Source organism: Phaethon lepturus, unplaced genomic scaffold (assembly GCF_000687285.1).
Source record: "Phaethon lepturus isolate BGI_N335 unplaced genomic scaffold, ASM68728v1 scaffold14889, whole genome shotgun sequence".
Taxonomy (NCBI): Eukaryota; Metazoa; Chordata; class Aves; order Phaethontiformes; family Phaethontidae; genus Phaethon; species Phaethon lepturus.
In genome coordinates, this window is record NW_010562925.1 from 24,888 (window position 1) to 43,600 (window position 18,713).

Sequence of the window (18,713 nt, forward strand, 5' to 3'; positions counted from 1 at the left end):
GGAGGGCTGTGCCTTGCCACAGGGGGAAGTGGGAAGCTCTTCACTAGGCACCGGGTCTATGGTGGTGGTGGCACCACCTCTCTGGGCAGCCTGGCCCACTGCTTGACTGTCCTTGTGGGGAAAGGTTTTCCTTATATCCACTGAGAATGTGGAATTGTGGTTTTCAGAGGAAACTGGAGCATTTATTGGGTGCTCTAGATTTGTTCTCCTTCCTCCTGAAGAGGTTTTATGTCTGGCCTTGGTTTGCTGGGAGGGTTGTAGCATCGGATAAGCCACTGAACTCAAGAGAAGTTCTCCCAGTCTTTTTCCAGGTTCATCCCTCTCTGATAACCACTGAGCCATGAATAAACAAGGGTTCTTCTATTTTTCTATTTGCAGATATAACTCTTTGTAAAACCAGTACAAAAAATATCTAACCACATGTTTTTATTTTTATGGCTTTATTTATTCTGTACTACAGCAAGATAAAAATGCTGTAATCCTTTTTTAGAATGGACTAATAAACATGTGGCATCTACAGGCAACTAACTGTCTAGTTTTTATTTTCTTCTCATTTAGAGGGGATGTGGCTGGCTGTAGATGCACAACAGTTAAGAACGGATGGAATATGGGGGGGGGAGAAACTTTTCTTGCCTGTTTCTCGCTGCTGGGGCTGGAGCCAGGCATGCTATGGACCTGTCCTGCCTCCTGCCAGGCCCCAGACTGCCAGAGCCCCGTTTCCCTACTCAGGGGAAGAAGCGACCGGACACAAACCAAAGCCTGGTCCTAAGGGAAAGCAGAGACAACAAAGAGCCACAGGCACTGGGTCAGGGCTTGCCGTGGTGGCACTGAAGACCCCTACTCTGAAGCTGTCCCAGAGTGTGGGACACTGTGGCATCCCCACTGTGGCATGGGGCTGGGTCTGTCATGGCTGCTAGGTACCCTGCTCACCTCTCCTGCTGAGCAGCATTGTTAGCTTTCACCCAGCAGGTTTCCCCGTCTAGTAGGAAATGGCATTTTAATTACGTTAAATGCCTACCAAGAGAGACTGATTTGGGAGGTCATCTGCATAGTGTAGACTTAAGTAACTAACTCCACCTTAAACCTCTCAGTCCTGTCATCACAGCTCAGTAGGGCCCTGGGGGAAACACTTGTGAGATGGTGGCTCTCGTTGCTGGGGTGAGGGCTTGCAATGCAGCTAATTTTGTTTGTATTTTGCTTTTGAGGTCAATGCCAAGTAGCAGAAATGGATGGAGCTGCACAGATGGTCTGGGCTCCACCTTTTGTCTAAAGCTTTGCACACAGTATGTTAGACATGAGAGCTTATCTTGGCCATACAGCAGCTGCAGATAGAATTAGCAAATGGATTTAATAGACATAGATCTTAAAGAGTAGAGTTAATGAGCCATTACCACTTCTGTCTTCAAATACACAGTCAAAATCAACTTAAAACTTTTAGCCAATGCCTCTTGTCCTGCTGATCACTTAAAGCTGTGCATGGAATTACACAAGGGCAGCAGGGGCAGAATTTCATCATTGAGGAATGGCTTCTCTGACAAGCACTGCATGTTAGGATGCCAATTTTAAATTCCCCAAGGACAAATGTTCACTTCTTCAGTTGTCACTGCCAGTTTGCTGTGCAGGCCACTTCAAAGAGGAGAAATGGTGCAGCAGAGTCCCACACTGCCTTCAGTGCATGCCTACGGGCTAGCATAAAGTAATGGAAGGAGGTTTGGGAACCCCTCTGGCTAAGGAAGGAATAAATCTGCACTTTCCCACCTACTTCTTGTTAAAACTACCCCCATCACTTTGGTTTTCTCATTTTCAGTTCCTTTGTATATTCTGGTTTTGTAGTGCATTTTGTCTAGTAGTGCTTCAATGCTCTCCTACAGCGAAACAGGATCTACGGGTTGCTGGGGCTGTCTTTTCTCCTCAGCAGCTCATAGTACTGGCTTTAGAAATGCTTCAGCCTTCTGGGAGGGGATACAGAACGACTCAATTTTTACAGCACTTGATGCTGAAGTATGACATGAAATAGAAATAATTCCTCAGCAGTGCAATCACTGCCTGCTTTTTGCTGCCCTTGGCTAAGGTAGCCAGGAAAAAAACAAACAAACAAACAAACCCACTGCTGAAACCTACTGCCCTGAGCAGTCATTTTGCAGGCCAAAGCTGCTCTTCCTCCAGTATCGTGCTCACCCCAAGAGAAGTTCAAGCCCTCGTTTCTCACCGATAGAAGCTGGGCAAGAGTGACCCGTCCCCGCAGGGAAGGTTCGTTTTCCAGCAGCCCAGCTCCGAGCAGGGCCCCCTGCCAGCGCCCCGTTCCCACCAGCTCCAGCCGGGCCACGAGCTCCCTCTGCCGAGAGACTGAAGTTAGGGAAAGTGAATAAACCATTTTTAAGAAAAGCTGGCAAGATGGGGAACTTCAGTTCCCAGCGGAGAGGGGTGCTTACATAACAGAAAACGGGGTGTTCTTCAACACACACAAAACACCCAAATACTCCTCCAGAACGCTGAAGCTGGGTACAACTGCCGAGACAGTGCCTGAGCCAAGCTTTGTCCAGCAGCTGATTACAGAATTGCCTCAAGCTTAGGCCACACACCTGCAGGAGGTTAAGAGGAGCTGCTTCAGGAAACAGATTATTTAGTTATAAAAGGAAATACCAGTGCACAGGTCAGTGGGGGCCAACAGGACAGTGCCTACTGGTTTTTAAAACCAAAGCATAGAAAACTCTTACTACGAGTAGCAGCAGCACAGTTACCTTTATTGCCTGTGTAGCACCTGCATGAAGTGACAAGCAGAACACAGTATAAATCCATGCACAACAGATACATAAGTGTCTCAGAAATCTTTCAGAAGAAAAAGAACAGTCTGTAAGTTGATTCCTCTATAACCTCATGAGCTCGGTTTCTGATTCACAAACTCACTTTTTTTCTTAAAGCTGGTATCTTAAAATGGTATAGAAATGCTTCTTTACTTGAATACTAAGTGAATTAACTTATTTCCACAATAAAAATATAGTTTAGTTCTATTAAATTTTCTTCTGAAAATAAATGTTTCTATTTTTCTGCTATGACAATAAATTACAATGTATCACAAATGTAGGCTTTAAGCAGATTTATAAATAAGCAGGAATTAAATGTTCCACCTATAGTTTAACTGAATTCAAGGCATTTAGTAAGAGATAAGCTGAAGGTGCATTTATAATCCAAACTCAATTTGTCAAGGTAAATACGTATAACTGAAGTAGATGTAATGGGATTTAATGCTGTGGTACTTGTATATAGGATAAGTATTCATGAATGATCTGTTCCTCTTCCTCCAGTGTTAAATCCAGATAATCCTCTTCATGTTCAGGAATATCCTCTAGGATTTCATTGACCGCATCAGTCTCCATGTCTTCATCTGTTGGTGAACTAGAAGAACCTTCCAATAAGAAGCAGCAGCAGTGAATTCACCTCAAAGCAGTTGGTACTTCCCCTCTTTCACCAGCACGACTGCTCTGCAAGTCTGTTACTGTAAAACTACCACAGCTAAAATTGCTCTGCAAAGGATATTGCAGGATGGCAATTCTTCCCTATTATTTAAGGCTGTAGGAAAGCCCTTAGCTGTACAACAGGGATCACCACAGCTCTGACAAATAACAGCGCGGGGAGAGAGAGAGTATGCACAAGTTTCCTCTTTGCTAATGGCAAGTATCAGTTACAATTCTATCACGTAAGGGATGCAAGGAAGGAGTATGTGGTCAAATCAGCTGACCGTATAGCACAGATTTGGAATAAACTTCCTAACAGTCAGAACCCGGGTATTAGCAAAGCAAAAATACCATCAGTGCTAGGTCCAGGGAACACACTCCATCAGGCAGGGAGAGGTTGGTTTGTTTTTAGAGAGAACTGGTGTGAGCGAGTACAATTAGATGGGAGAAGCCAGAGCTGCTTGTGTGCTGGAGAGGGCCATGTGCTCCTCGTGGGGACACAGACACTCGAGGCCTCCGCCCTGGTGTGCTAAAGCCATAGCCCACTCAGCAGCCATTTCCTCTCAGCCCTTCCCAGGACGCCTCTGGAGGTTACCCTTTCTTCTGGGCTGCATTCACCTTGCACGCTGCCTACAGCCGATACATAGGTGTCCCTTGGGGTTCCGTATAGGGCTGTTGCTGACTGACAGGGCTATCGCTTATCTGGCACAACGGGTGCCTTGCCTGTAACTACGTTACTAATAAAAGTAGTCTGGGGCATCACTCAAGGCCCTCTACCAGTATTTTAAGCAGAAATCGCTTAATCCTTTTGCGCAAGAGTTAGGAGAGCAGCCTTCCCCCTTCGCGCTTCTCTCCCTATTACATACAGCAGTTCTTACCTGCAGATTCTGTAGGTGAGTCTTTTGATGAAGCCGATTCTTCTGATGGACTGGACCCCTCTGGAGACAGCTGCAGCGAAGCGGGAAGAACTCCCCCGTAATGAGCCAGGGTTTGGGAAGCTAAGTGGATATTGCCTTTAAAGACCTTTAAAGCTTGCTCGGCTGACTCACGGCTGAAACCCATATACATCAGCTACAGGAGAAAAGGGCGGGGGGGAAGAAAAAAATCTGGAGAATTCCAAGCTCATCCAGCGCCAGGGTCTCCCAGAAATCTGACTCTGCATCCTACAGTCATTCCTCTAGTACAGAGGAAAGCGCTGCATGCCAGGAATTCCAGGACACTGAGTCTGGTTTACTGGAACAGTTAACAACAGGGCAGTGACCTATTAAAGGAATGAGGATGTTGAACAGAATCAAGAGCCTCTTGTTTAATATTGGACCAATTCTTTTTCTGTTTTTCAAAAGGAAACTTAAAAGCACTCCAGCATATCAGAAGCATGCACATGCTATTTACTTTTTCTGGGCAATATAGTTTGCTTGCCTATCTGACATTAATTACATAGCCACCCAAACTACTGAAGAGTTTTTCAGACAGCCTATGAGGAGAAAGACACATTCCAACTCTTTCCTTTGTGCACTGCAATGTTTAGAGACTTGAATAAGCTTCTCATTTTCTGTCTTTTTTGAGATCAAGCTTTAGAGTGCTCACACTTCCCTCCGCATCTGTGCGTGACAGGTTGATGGGATGGGCGTGAAGTACACAGGAATTACATTTTAGCCTGAGCATGAGTTCACCGTGAAGAGCAGATGCCAGGCAGTGGACGTGTGACAGCCTGAGTGACATGGGTCAAAGAATATTTCTACAGCTTTGCTTAAGGAAGATCTGGTGTGTTTGAAGGCATAATTCCGAAACAAGACAACCAACTCCTAAGAAAGCAAAAAGGTCTAACTTACTTGATCAATACTTTCCTGGGAAACCTGAAACTGGTCCATGGCCACAGGATCATCATCATCATCGTCTTCCAACAATAACTCAGGATTGTCAAGAATAAACTACAAGAAAACAGGAAGGGATCAGAATAGAGCAATAGAGATGTCATGGTCCTCAGTATGGATATCTGTTTAGCCCAACAGTTGATATAAGCAAGCCTCAGACGACTTAAATGGTATCGATTCATCAGATCAGGAAGTGGAAGTTCAGTCATTAGTTCAGAAAAGATAGCTATAAACTAATGAATACAGAATCACAGAATCTAGACTACATAGACTACAGAAAGCGAGAATCTCCTAAACAAAAAAATGCAAGGGTTTTGGTTTGGTTTTTTTTTTTTGGGTGTTTTTTTTTTTTTTTTTTTTTTTTTTTAACACAAAAGTATTACTCCTGAAAATCACTTACCTTAAAGGCTTGGTCCAGGTTTCCTTGTGTATTACGAAGAGCTACTTGAGCAGCTCTCTCTGTATAGCCCATACTTTTCAAGGTGTTTATGTCTTCCAGTCGCTGCCTTCTTTTAGCTCTCTCCTCCCTCCTTATCTGTGCCTTTTCCTGCAAGGACACAGCCATTACAAAGCTAACCATGCACAGGAATGCTTCAGCCTTCCTCTGTGCATATAGCGTTTCTTGGATTTACTTCTTTGAGTTTGAATCTCTTAAGGAAAAGGGATTATTTTATTATTTTTTTTTTTAGATACAGGCTGTGCTGCTAGACACTCGTTACTAAATAAAGTTGCATTTCCATGCGCTAGCACTGCTGCCATACTTCCGCTCTGCAGATCGGATCTTATTCTATTGCAGCTATTATAGGCCCTGTGTGGTAAGTGATAAACCCATTTGGCAGATGGGCCTGTAGACAAGGCTTGCCAAGGACACAGTCTCAGAACTGGGCATGTAGCCAAGGAGTTCTGTTCAGCCCTCCTCTCAGGCATTTGACTTTTCTGTCTACATTTCACTATCTGAAGTCTCGAAGTGCCACCTCAGCTTACCAAATGTAACTTCAGGCACTTCAGATCTGGACAACACTTTAGCACAAAAAAAAGGCCCTCTCCTCTCCTGGATCTTCCAAGTCCAAAGCCGTAATACGGTGTAGCTTGAGGGTTACCCTCATAGCACTTTATTGTGCAGCCTCTTGTCTTTCAGATCAGCCAAGCCCAGAAGTGACAGCTCGATCACTGTGTTTTTGTTCCCACACGCAGTACTGGTGCAGAGTCTTCCTATGCACTTCTGTGGTACAACCACAGGTCCTTGGCTCTCTCATCCCACATGTTTTGGGACAGAGCTTCCCTTGCTGTACTGAGTTGTGGTTTCAAACTTGTGGCAAAAGCTGCCAAACTGTTAGTTACACTAACAGTGCCAAAGGATAATCAAAGTCCTTAATTTAGCACCATGATGCACTAGTCACACAAAACATGGATCTTATGGACACCCCAACTAATATGACCCTTGTTTTAATACTTGCACTGCACCATACCTCTCTCCTGTTGGTGATAAGATTGGCAGCATGCTCCACATTCCCATGGCATGCTCGCAGCGCAAGGCGAGCTTCCTGTTCGGAAAATCCCAGGAGTGACAGACGATCAACTTTATCGGGATCTATGGACAGCTCTTCGTATAAACGAGATGCCTGTATATAGAAAGAACAAAATGATACTACTTACACTGTTGCTAACATACAAACAAAAAAAAGTCTCCCTGTATTTCTGAGTAGGCAAAGAACAGGTGCCCAGACACAGGAGCTACTGTGAACGACTCGGAAGTTTTACCTAACGGTGTCTTACCTTCTGAATATACTCAGCAGCCTCCTTTTCTCTGCCACTGTGATAGTGTCCTATCCCTTGGAGGAGGTAAAGCCGTAGAAATAAAACCTTCTCACGACCATAGCTTCCCTGAAGAATTTTTCAAACAAGGGAGGGGAGGGGGCACATGGGTAGAAGCATAGAGTAGAACATCAATGCATTATCAATAGAACACTTTACACACTTAAAGACGACATAGGAACTAATATGTGACACTTAGTGTGCAGATAAAGAATCACACCTAACACACTGATGATGTCTGTGCATACAAATGCACATTTGCCATGACCTTTTTGTCAGGTCCAATGCTTTCGCTATGCTGACAATTACACAACTAGATTACAGGCTGAGGAGGCACGAGAAAACTTTAAACTTCTAAAAGTCAGTCTTGTAATACATAAACAAAAACTGAATATATGTAGGAAAAAAGCCACCCTAATTAAATCAAAACCAGCATACTTTGATATCGATAAGTCTTTCATGGTTCTCCCCATAGCACCTCTGGAAGCACCTATGTGCTGTGGACAGCTTCTTCTCTGCATCATCCAGGCAGTCCAGCTGCTCCAGGCGGAAGTAGCACCACACTATATCCAGCTGCAGTACTGCGTAATTATCAACGGTATTCAGTAGTTCCGTGCTACACTCACTGGAAAATAACACAGTTACTTTGTTTTTTCTGGGAGGACATTGTTTATTTCCCCCCTGCCCCCCAACTTTTTAACACTAATGAAACAACATGCTAGAAGTATGCACACTCACATGTTCGAGAAAGCACACGCTTCATATTTGAGGTAGCCAACTGGTGTCAGTGGAACCTAATAAAGCACTGATCTCTCACCATATTCACTAATATACAGGACACTCATGATAACACTACATCTCAGAGAATTACAGTAGTCACAACTCATTTTGTTACTATTTAGGACAGTGTGTCTTTAAAAGCAGAACGGAATGAAACCCTGTCCTCTCAAAGATTACCCAGAGAAACTGTCTTCCTCAGTGCATGTGAACACACCGAGTCCTGTGCCAGTCTCCTTGCACATGCAGACAGATGAGAAACAGATGGGGACAATATTACTTTTGGGGATCTCGGAGCAATTTAGGGCTCTGACTGCTGACAGGAAAGTAGTTTACCTTCAGAAACCCTGGTGTCTGCTCCACATTTACAAGAAATTATTACTTCACAGGAGCAATTGCAAGTGAGTATCTGTAACTGTCTCTGAAGCTAATGCAATTTATAGCCTAGTACATGAATATTGACAGTTTCTGTTTATGTTGATATGAAAGATTAAATTGCCCAGTGGCAGTATCTGTTTCAGCTGTTCTACAGGAAGCCACCCATCACTGCGAGTCAGAGCCTTTGTCTGCTGTTTCCCACCTCCAGAGGGGGTGTGAAGTAACCCCAGGCAAAACTGGCCCAATTCATACGCACAGGTAGAGCTAATACTGTTCCTGTGTTTGGTTGACGGTAGAGACACAAGGACTCAAAAAGGTTCTTACCAGAAGTGTTTATCAGCATCCAACAAATACGGCAGTGCTATTTCATATTCTTTCTTCTTCATTAGTGCTCTGCCCTTCTCATGGTAACCCATTGCCAGCACCAGTGCCTAGAAAAACAGATTGAGGTTCCTTTTTTTTTAGCACCTGCTTAGCTCAACTGCATAACTAAAAAGAAGTATCTAGGTAATCTGTTAGAGCCCTTGTTCCTCCTAGAAAGATACCATTGTATCAGTTCTTTAAGAGCAGTACTATTTCACATCGCTGCATGCTCTCCCATACACTCCCATCTGCTGTTAGATGCTGTCAAATTAAAAGCAATGAATGTTACTGACATCTGAAACATCGCAACAAGCTGATTTTAAGAATGCAACCCTAGATAAATTTTTCAATGATGAGTGATAAAGAGCTAAGCATTTTTCTGGGTGCTGCACTTCCTAAGAGCATCAGATTCGTTTTCCTTTGCTATTACAACCATCTTGTAAAACCTAACAATTTGCCTCCTGCAAAACCTCAGAAATGAAAACTAGATTTTGAATGCGGCAGGAAAACATCCTAGTTCCCACAGCATGACAAATGGAAATGTAAATAATATTGCTGGATATAAACAACCTGCAATATTTCTTCTCACCCACGTTCAATACTGATGAAATCTTCTGCACTTGAACATGTGATGCTTTAACTCTTCGGGTGAATTATTACTTTCATCACTTCATCAGGACAGCATGCATTGTGAGAATGGACAGTTGTTATTCTAATCATCCAGAAACTCCAGATGATGTAGAAAACATAGTATGCCTCAGAAAAGGCTAGGGCACTGGTTAGCACATGTTGAGGCCTGTTCATTTCATCCCAAGGTTTTGGGTTTTTGTTTGCTTTTGTTACTGGGTATAATTCCAAGTATTTGTAAAGATTTTTATTTATCTTCAGAAAATCCAGCAATCTTAAAAGATAGGACCTATTGCTATTCTTCTGCTTCAGCAGCCACCATCAGGTATGTCAATCCTCCTGTAATTCAATGCATGCACCCAACCAAAGATACTTTCAGTTGAGAATGTGGAACTTTCTTGAATGAACAGACTTAAAATTTGAGAAGGGGTCACAGTAGAAAAGATCTCAAAACTATTTTAAAAGAGTCCGATTGAGACACTTGTCAAGTTTCCAACTAAAACTGAGGCCTAATGAACAAGTTATTTCATGTAATTGTAGGGTACCCAAAATTTAAAGTAAATGCTCGGAAAGTTAAAGCTCATCTTAAAACACAGAAATAAGGTACGGACCATGCAGGGGTCAGTGCAAGATTAGACCTGCAATTAGATCAGCAATCAGAGGTCTAATCTTGCACTCACCCCAGTATGGTCCATATCTCCAGCTGACTGAAGTATTCCCAATTGTACAGTAGTTCTTTAATTTTATTTCAAAATTATTTCTATTAAGCAAACATCTAATGGACCCAGGGCTATACCCCAAGAGTCTGACTGTATTTCAATCCCATATTTGATTCACAAAATCAAGCTTTAAAAAGCCATCTTAGTAACTCTGTAAGATACTTTTACCTACTTTTTTAGCTTGAGGAGGAATCTCAATTGACCTTCCAGTCTGATTAGCTATATCTAGATATGGAACTGAATCTGGATCCAAGTACTCTTCTGAAAGGTAAGAAAAAGCAGTGTAAATTGTAAGTATCACCTTCAACAGATTAACTCTGTTGTCCTAAGTTTATGTCAGTAAGTACATCATTAAACAAAAAAGCAAACAAATGACAAAAAAAAAATCAGAATTACAAATAAAGGCTGCATGTGCGTTTTTTTGAACATACCTACCAATAATGGCCCTGATCAGACAAACATGAGGAACTTTTTGAAAGGTTACTAAGGAAAAGGCCCTGTTCATCCAGAAATTTAGACACAGCGTTAAGAGTTACATGAATTGTAAAGAATTTTTTTTGCAGAAGACAAACCACCTACATTTTACACAATGTAACATTTGAAATGATTTATCAAATAAAGCATAGAATATTAAAAAAAAAACACAACTGAGCACAGTTGATAAAACTTGAAAAAATACAGCTCAGTATTTTCCTTGCCCCACACCTTTAATGCTTGTAACTATCAACTTCGTTTTCACTTCCACCTGATTTAAAATGGAAAGATGCTTTTCTTGTAAGCAAAAGACAGTTAAGCAGGAGTTTGCTGAGATTAAAAGCTTCTGCCCTGCAATTTTTCTCAGGTGAAACAAAAGGGTTGTCAAATCCTTTCTACAGTTCACATTGCTTCAGACAGAACCTTCAGCCTGTGAGCCCATTACAGACTCCACTCTATACTCTGGCACTGTGCTGTAACTGACAGTTAGTGCTAAATACCTTAAAGAGGCCCTCTACAGGATTCAAGGGTTGGAGTTTAAATTACCCCTTAAATCCATAAACAAATAACTTCTTCCATTAGTTCAAAATCTGATATTATAGTAAGAAACAGGCTGTCACTGACCGTTAAAAAAAAGCTTTGTTCTGGTATTTTTGCATTTGGCAGGAATTCATTACATACTCAGTTTCACGGTTTCTTGTTTGTGGATTTTTGAAACAATAAAATGGAGAAGTGATTTAACCTCACCATTTAGCAATGCAATTCACAAACAGAACCTCATTTTGAAAAAGTATTACTGTTAAATTGGCTATAACCCTTTAACTTAATCCACAGTTGCCAGCAATCAACATCAAATACAATGAGAAGAGAGCAGCCACCTTACAGATGAGAATGACAAGTGAGTTGCTCTGCACAATGAAACCATGGTTACGCACAGACTTATCTGGGGTAAATTAATGACTTCTAATACATTGTTCCACTGTGCTGATGTCTACAATAAATTTAAAGCCTGTTCTGAAGAGTCAGTCCCTTAACTGTCAAGTACCAATTAAATAGTAATTGATTCATATTATATCCTTAAAGTGCCAAATGTTTTCTAGCGTTCTAATTGTGTAAGAAGAGTCGGAGGAGAAGAGGAAGTTTTAGTTAACTTAAAATCCAGTTTTCAAGTAGACAGAAACCTAGAAAAGTAAACTGAAATCCAGCCACAGTACAGGCACTCTTCTGTGTTGAAAGCCCACTGAGAAAATAATTTTTGATGTGCAAAAATTAATGAACACCCATCTTCTGCCTCCCCCGGAACCTCCTCCCCCAACAATCTCCCTTACCTCTCTCTGCTAGAATTTCCAAGCCCTTCTTAGTTCTTTGCATCTTGTCATTTATTTCTTTTTCTTTCTTGCACTGAAGTTCTTCTTCCTGCACTTTTCTTTTAGTTTCCTCATCACTCTGTTCCAGTTGAAGTACCATCACTTTCGCGTTGTGTGTTACACCTTGGTCTTCAAGGGTTTTGCCTGCAAAATAGACTATGATAAATACAATCCAAATACTCTATTTGTGAAGAGAGGCCATTTTACACTGTACTGCCATTGTGGGGAAAAAACCCACCCACAAACAGAACAACCTAAAGAGCCCCTTGCCTTACTTGTACTGTACTGAAGAACTACAGTCATTACTAGACTCAAGAACTCAATCAAAACCCCCGCCAATTACTGACATATACAGCTGAAACTCAGACATTAGAATCAGACTTGCAGCTTAAAAGTGATTTTTTTAAATGATTGGCAAGTTTCTTTGCTTGCTTTTTTCAAAACATTCAAAAAATACAGTTGTTTCTTTTTCAGTTAATTGATCTTCAGGCAAAAATTGGAATAATGACATATCCAGGATCATATACCACAACAGTAACAGTACAAAGGAACTGGAGATTGAATCTGTGTTCCTACTGTCAAGTCCATGGCTCTAATTCTGACATATTCGAAGGGAAATAAATACATCAGATGCTTAGGCCGTCAATAAAGAGAAGGCTTTTGTCATCACTTCCCCCAACACGTCTGACAAGTTAAACAGGTAAAACACTACAAAAAGTTTTTGAATATGCTGTTATACAATATGGTTTTTGAAAAAATTTAGGGTTTCTCTTAAACATGCATTTTCAGTGTTTCAACACTTGAAAAATGGATTTTCAACACATTACAAGATTCCTATAATTTCTCTGAGAATTTTGATCATTATAATTTATTACATTTCCTGTAGATCAGAGCCTGACAAATATAACTGCTATTCCTTGAGAATTTCTGAAATTAACAGAGTTGCAAGAAATTTTTTCTTCTGAGAATCAGTAAACTAGAAAATTATAATAAAAGTATACTCAAATAGAGATACATACCCAGGTCAAGCTGCTTCTTATTTATAATTATTTTGATAGCGTTTTCTTTTAATGCATGTTCCTGTGCTATCCTGTGAAATAAATAATTTCATCCATGAATATAAATTTGCTATTTTAACAGAAATATTGTATAGCCTTATAATAAAACTTGAAAAAATGAGTATGCTCTTGACTGGCTTAAAACTTTTTCTATAAAAGGCTGCTAGAAGTCAAATAACATCATCAGAAAGCTTTGTATTCCATATAGAGAAAATGCGGGATACAGAAAGGGAAAAAGCAAAACAGACGGAAAAGAATCTGATTTTATTAGGCGTAAAAACACAAAAGGAAGAGAAGCTAATATTCACTGTTCAGAAGACCTGTCTAGTTACAGATTTGGAACATTACTAGTGCCTTCTCAGGTACTAGCTTGGCATTTAGAGAGAACTATCTTCTTCCGCAGTTGCAACTTTCCTGTTTTCTATCTGTTAAACCACAGCTTCTTACATGAAGAACTGCCCTACAGGGACACTGGACATCCTATTCAGACATACTGAACAAACATACATGCTAAGAAAAAGCTTAAATAAACAAACAGTGCTCTTTGTCTTTTTTTTTAGTACTGTATGACAGTATGCTATTGCATTAGAGGAGAAGCAAGGGTGATTACACTTACTGTGATCTGAGCTCCTTGCCAGTGATGAACAGGTTAGTTTCCAGTGGGATTTTTCTGCTCTGTAGTATTTATATTGGGTGGGGGAAAGGAGGAGGGAAGGAAAAAAAAAAAGCACGATATCAAGATACTTTGGACACTTTCTTAATTAACTGTTTTACAACAACCGCCATTTCTTTTTTAAATGATAATCGTGTTAACAGAGTTATGGTTGGGCATACATATTAGTAATTTCCAGGCAGGGAGTCTTGTACTTGCTATACAGTGCTAAAAATAAGTTTTATAAGAGCAGAAGATTCAGAATTAGATAAATCTAAATTCAGAACCAAACAATTTAAACTGACTTAATTTAACTATGCACTTCCAATCTTAACTCTGCTTTGTAATTATGCCACTCACCTGTGACTGGCTAAATTATGATTAATTCCTATTAGTGTTTCTGGTCCCAGATTAGATAAACTGGAATTTTAAATTAATTAATTCCCCTAGGCCCAGTAGCATTGTAATGAAGAATTATGAAAACTATTTGTTTGTTTTAACTGCATGGCAGTCACTTAACACCATCTATCCTTTAGCCCTTCACATTCCCTGGTAATTATTTTTCACTACAGGAGAGAGAACAATCATGATTATGTGTTGTGTTTTTGCAAGTATTCAGTTAAAAAAAAAAAAATCAAAAATCCTTCTGAAGCAAAGGTTACCATCTAAGACTTTGTTTGGAAAAAAAACATTGCCCTTTTCCAGAGTAAACATTCACTTCTGTTGTTGATAAGAGGACTACAACCTTTAAGCGCCCCTAAATAAAGAAGTTCTCTTCCACTGTTATCAGAGTGGATGAAGATGTACAGCATTGGGGAACACGCTGCTGCTGCATGAGATCAAAACTAGAAGTGACTGGAGATAGTTCTGCTTGCTAGACACAGTTTTTAAGGGGGAAATACTCACAGTTAAGAGGCTTTGTATTAGTAAGAACCTAACCAAGGGCCTGCGCTCTGTCCTGTGACCAACCTGCACAGCACACTTCACATCCATATGGTTGAATCCTCTCAACCTTCGAAGCACAGCAGCTGTATCCAGAGTGCCACATGAGATTGGTCCCCAGCCCATGTCAGCCCTCACACTGTGCCTGGGCACTGCCTGGCAGCGTACCAGGGGCCCTGGGCTAAACCGCTTCAGAGCTGATGCTCACAGCTTGGCAGTATGGGTGTCCATCAAACCATGGCCAGCCTGGCCCCCACCTGTGCTTAGCTGACTAGGGTAGAGGTAGCCACAGATTCTGGTATGGTGACCAGTCTGACACTGATTCAATTAGATAACCATCATTATTCTGGCATATTTTATGCCTGAAACTAGAGGCTGAAGCCTGGCTTCAAAAGGACAAGACTTAATGCAGTTCTACCTTTGTGAAGCTTTGAGAAGCCTGACTTAGAAGGGAACAGATGAGCACCATCACAATAGAAAATCCTGCTTCTCATTTCCAAGTTCAAACACTAGATACACCTACTTTAAAGTAAGTTTAGTAGCTGCCAGGGCTGGAATAGTTACATGAGTATAATGTCGTCACTATAAGAACACTGCCACATGCCACCGTTAAAAGCTAAAGGAGTTCTTTTCAATGTCATGGCCTAAGATGATGACAAGTTCAAGTTGCTTACTGCACTTCAAGATTTTTTGTGTGGGGTTTTTTTTTTGTTTTTAGGTTTGGGGTTTTTTTTAGATTAAAGCTATCATTTAAACAAAAGCTGTGGTAATACAGTGATATTCATATGCTAACTCAACTTTAGGTATTCTACAGCTGAAAAAATACATCTGCTCTTTACTGCTAATATGAACAGCTACATCAGAAAGAATCAAATTGAACTAGACAGACACTTAAATCTAATTTACTTTTCTTAACTGAAAGATAATTTCTCATTAAATCTAAAGGGACAACAACTACTGATTTCCCAATATTATATTCCTTTGCCCTGATATTCCCACATACCTGGAAAACTGAAATGTACCTACATAACTCCCCCTCCCCTCGTATTTTATATACCTAACACTCTCTCATAGGAAGCACCTGAAAAAGTTGAAGATGTGAAAATATTGGCATTAGATGCATATCTAGAACTCAAAAGGCCATCAAAGTAAAGCTACTTATCCTGACTTTTCTGCAATGCCACTTACTTTTCTACGAGGCAGATAGATATCAAGTCTTGCAATCCCAGTCACTTTAAAATTTTCATTTCCTGTTCCACGCTCAATTGCTTTACACCGTATTTCTTCAAGCATATTCTCTGTATCATTCTCATTGATATTCAGCTTGGATGAATACTTTTGTACAAGCTCCTAAGAAAACAGCAAGAAAAACTGGGAAAATGCACCAGCAGCATGACATGGAAGATGCACAACATCAACTCAGAGAGAATATTTACCTTCATCTCTTTACCAGCTTCTTTTTTTTCATTTGTATATGGTGGTTTCCATAGCTGAATTTTGTCCTCTCTTAAGCAACTTGTCAGTTTTGCTATTAAATACTTCTTTTGTGCCATTCTTTGAAAACAAAAGCACAATTGGAAGGGAAACAAAAGAAAAATAATCAACCTTTTCATATAGCTTTCTTGCACTAAGATATTATACTTCTTCAAGAAGTCTAAGTGACATTTTGGAATTCTGCAAAACTAGAAAAGGGGTGAAACCTAGATTGGAATAGGGATAATTCAGAAGCCCCCTGCTTTGGACTTTGCCATTTCAAGACAAATTAAAGGTCCTCCTAACCCCTCACATCAGTTGGAATTACAGAAGGTGCGAATTCATCAAAATCCATTATTTAATTCTTCTGCCCTGCCCTGGACAGGGCTGCTCAATCCACCCCACCTCTAAAATGTGTCCTTGCTGTACCTCTGCCTTCCTGCGTCTCCCACTTCCCTGTTTAACAGCCTTTCTACACCACTGGTTGGTTGAACATGAATTACTGGTCTCTCTGGGAGGACAGAAAAGAAGTGTCAGGAGAACATCTCAGAACCACAAGCTCCACCATGAGAAGACCATAAGGTAAAGCTCCCAGCCCTCTGGTAAAGTGAGAACAGCTGGAGTGCAAAAAGCTAAGAGCAAGGAGAGATCTACGCCTCTCCTCCTCAATCTCAACCATTTGTCAAACAAACAAGTTTATAGTATCACCAAATGGTATTGTAAAATTCTGGTTTCAGAGAGATGGAACAGCAGGATGCCACTTTTCATAGTCTAAGATGACACTCTTCCCACTGCAAAGCTCGAACAGGCACACTGGGCACAAGCAACAAAGTGCAGAGGCTGACATCAGAGATGAAGGGTACTGTAAATCTGCACCAGGCATTAACCATCACTGGGGAGATGATGATAATGATCTGAACAGAGCAGCTCCCTGGCTCACAGGAGTTTAGGCAGAATTCACCACACAGGTTATTCTTATTCAGCTCAGAGAAAGCATTAACGTCTTTGGGTGAATCAGCGTATCCCTGAAAAAAAAATCCCCAAGAAATAGGGACAACAGAATTGGCAAGGAGAGGTGGGCGCAGTGACCTTAACAGAAAAAAACAAAACAAAATATGTGCTTGTTAAAGCATGGGAGATTTTTGGCTCTTGGACACTGGGAATCATATGGAAGATGCCCTTTAATTTATAGGGAAAAGCCTTTAAAACGTTGGTATATATGCACTAAGGTTGGCATTGAGATTTGATTAATCACTTTCACTTTTCTTTCACAGTAGTTTCCTTTTCTCATTCTTGTTTATTAGCACAGAGCACTCAGGAGAAAAGGGGACAGAAAATAAATATCTTAACATTTCTATCCATTTTTCCAATTTCAGACACTGTTCCTTACTCAGAAAAAAAATACTTGAGAGCAAAAAAAAAAGCAGGCAAACATCCAACATGTGGCAAGTTTACTGGTTAACCTCACCTCAACCCCAGCTTTAGCCAGCTATAAACAACTTTTGAACACTGCGAAGACAATAGTCTCTTCTAAAGAGAAGTTGGAAGGATTAAGTGAGCAAGTGAATGGTTTAACAATCCTTCCTGTTTGACCGATACAATTTGCACAGTGTCTGTCCACACTGAGAGAGACAACGATGCATTCTTTTTCTTGCTGGGATGATGATGTTGCAATTATTATTTTAGGACCAAGGCAAAACATAGCATTTACAAAGCAGAAAGCAACAAACATACTCAATTTTCAAAAGATTGCATTGAAGTTACTCATGCAGCTTTCCCCCTTTTCCAAAACATGCCAGGCAATTCTCATGAACAATCTGTAACCATCATTTTCCCCACTTTTAGGTTATGCTGAAGAACCACTTTATAGCTATAGTTCTACTTAAGAAACAAAAAAGGTATCCATGGCTTTGGGGCACCCAGAAAAGTTTAAAATTGCAACCTACACTTAAGCATATAAATTGTAAATGAGTGGCATTTATAAACTGATCATTCATCTTTTTATCAATACTATTTTATAGTTTTACAAGTTTGTGATTTCTTACTAAGCTATTAAAACACCACCAGGGTCTCCAATTAAACTTATTCTTTCCAACCCTCTATTAAAAAAAAAAAGAAACTTCACTTTCACAAACACAAAAGCTACCATTTTATATGTAACACTTATCATAAATTCCTATGTCACCATAACTAAATTGCAAGAGAATCTTTAGCAAAAACATTTATAACTTTTCCACCAGCCAACACCACAAATGCTCCTTACACAATTTCACTTTCGTTAAGAGTTTAAAGGGAGTTTCTCAAAACTTATTTGACTAAACCATCAAGGATATTTCCCAAAGGCCATTCTAAATGCAAGACTGAGTTTTTGTAACTAAAATGTCATCCTCTAAAGCCAGTTAGTCCCGTATATGACATAAAACAATACAGTTACAGAAATAAGGTTCTAAAGCCAAATTTTTGAGGAAAGGGACAGAGAATTCTGGGCGTGGTTTACTAACAAAGCAGTACACGTTATCTGTTTCCTAAAAACAAGGAGGAAAGCTACCTGGCGCAACTATGCTACATCGCTCCGTGGCTAAAGGAGGGGCAAGAGACTGAAGCAAAAAGTTACTTGCAAAACCAGGAGCCAGAAGCTCAGAGAAAGGATGGACACCCAAAGACTGCTGGCCCCAGCCCAGGGTGTCGTTAGGCCTCCCCAGGTGCATATCCAGCCTCTCTCCTAACCACGACAGCACC

The 18,713-nt window shown here is 40.6% G+C and overlaps 1 protein-coding gene across 1 annotated transcript; it reads right to left on the reverse strand.

Annotated features, from left to right (window-relative positions):
- Positions 1 to 2,727: 2,727 nt before the first annotated feature.
- On the reverse strand, positions 2,728 to 16,057 carry NUB1 (negative regulator of ubiquitin-like proteins 1). The gene is made up of 14 exons (XM_010294453.1): positions 15,938 to 16,057; positions 15,690 to 15,851; positions 13,524 to 13,582; positions 12,869 to 12,939; positions 11,811 to 11,993; positions 10,181 to 10,269; positions 8,624 to 8,730; positions 7,583 to 7,769; positions 7,106 to 7,213; positions 6,799 to 6,951; positions 5,730 to 5,876; positions 5,288 to 5,386; positions 4,334 to 4,526; positions 2,728 to 3,406 (listed from the first exon to the last, which is right to left on the reverse strand). Exons 1-14 carry the CDS (start codon positions 16,052 to 16,054, stop codon positions 3,243 to 3,245), a joined length of 1,839 nt encoding a protein of 612 aa, XP_010292755.1. The 5' UTR covers positions 16,055 to 16,057; the 3' UTR covers positions 2,728 to 3,242.
- Positions 16,058 to 18,713: the final 2,656 nt, after the last annotated feature.

Coding starts and splice junctions, on each gene's coding strand:
- NUB1 (XM_010294453.1), bottom strand. CDS start 16,054: ATGGCACAAAAGAAGTATTTAATAGCAAAACTGACAAGTTGCTTAAGA. Junction 11,994..12,868: donor TAAGAAGCAGCTTGACCTGG/GTATGTATCTCT, acceptor TCTATTTTGCAG/GCAAAACCCTTGAAGACCAA. Junction 5,387..5,729: donor ACCTGGACCAAGCCTTTAAG/GTAAGTGATTTT, acceptor GTTTTCTTGTAG/TTTATTCTTGACAATCCTGA.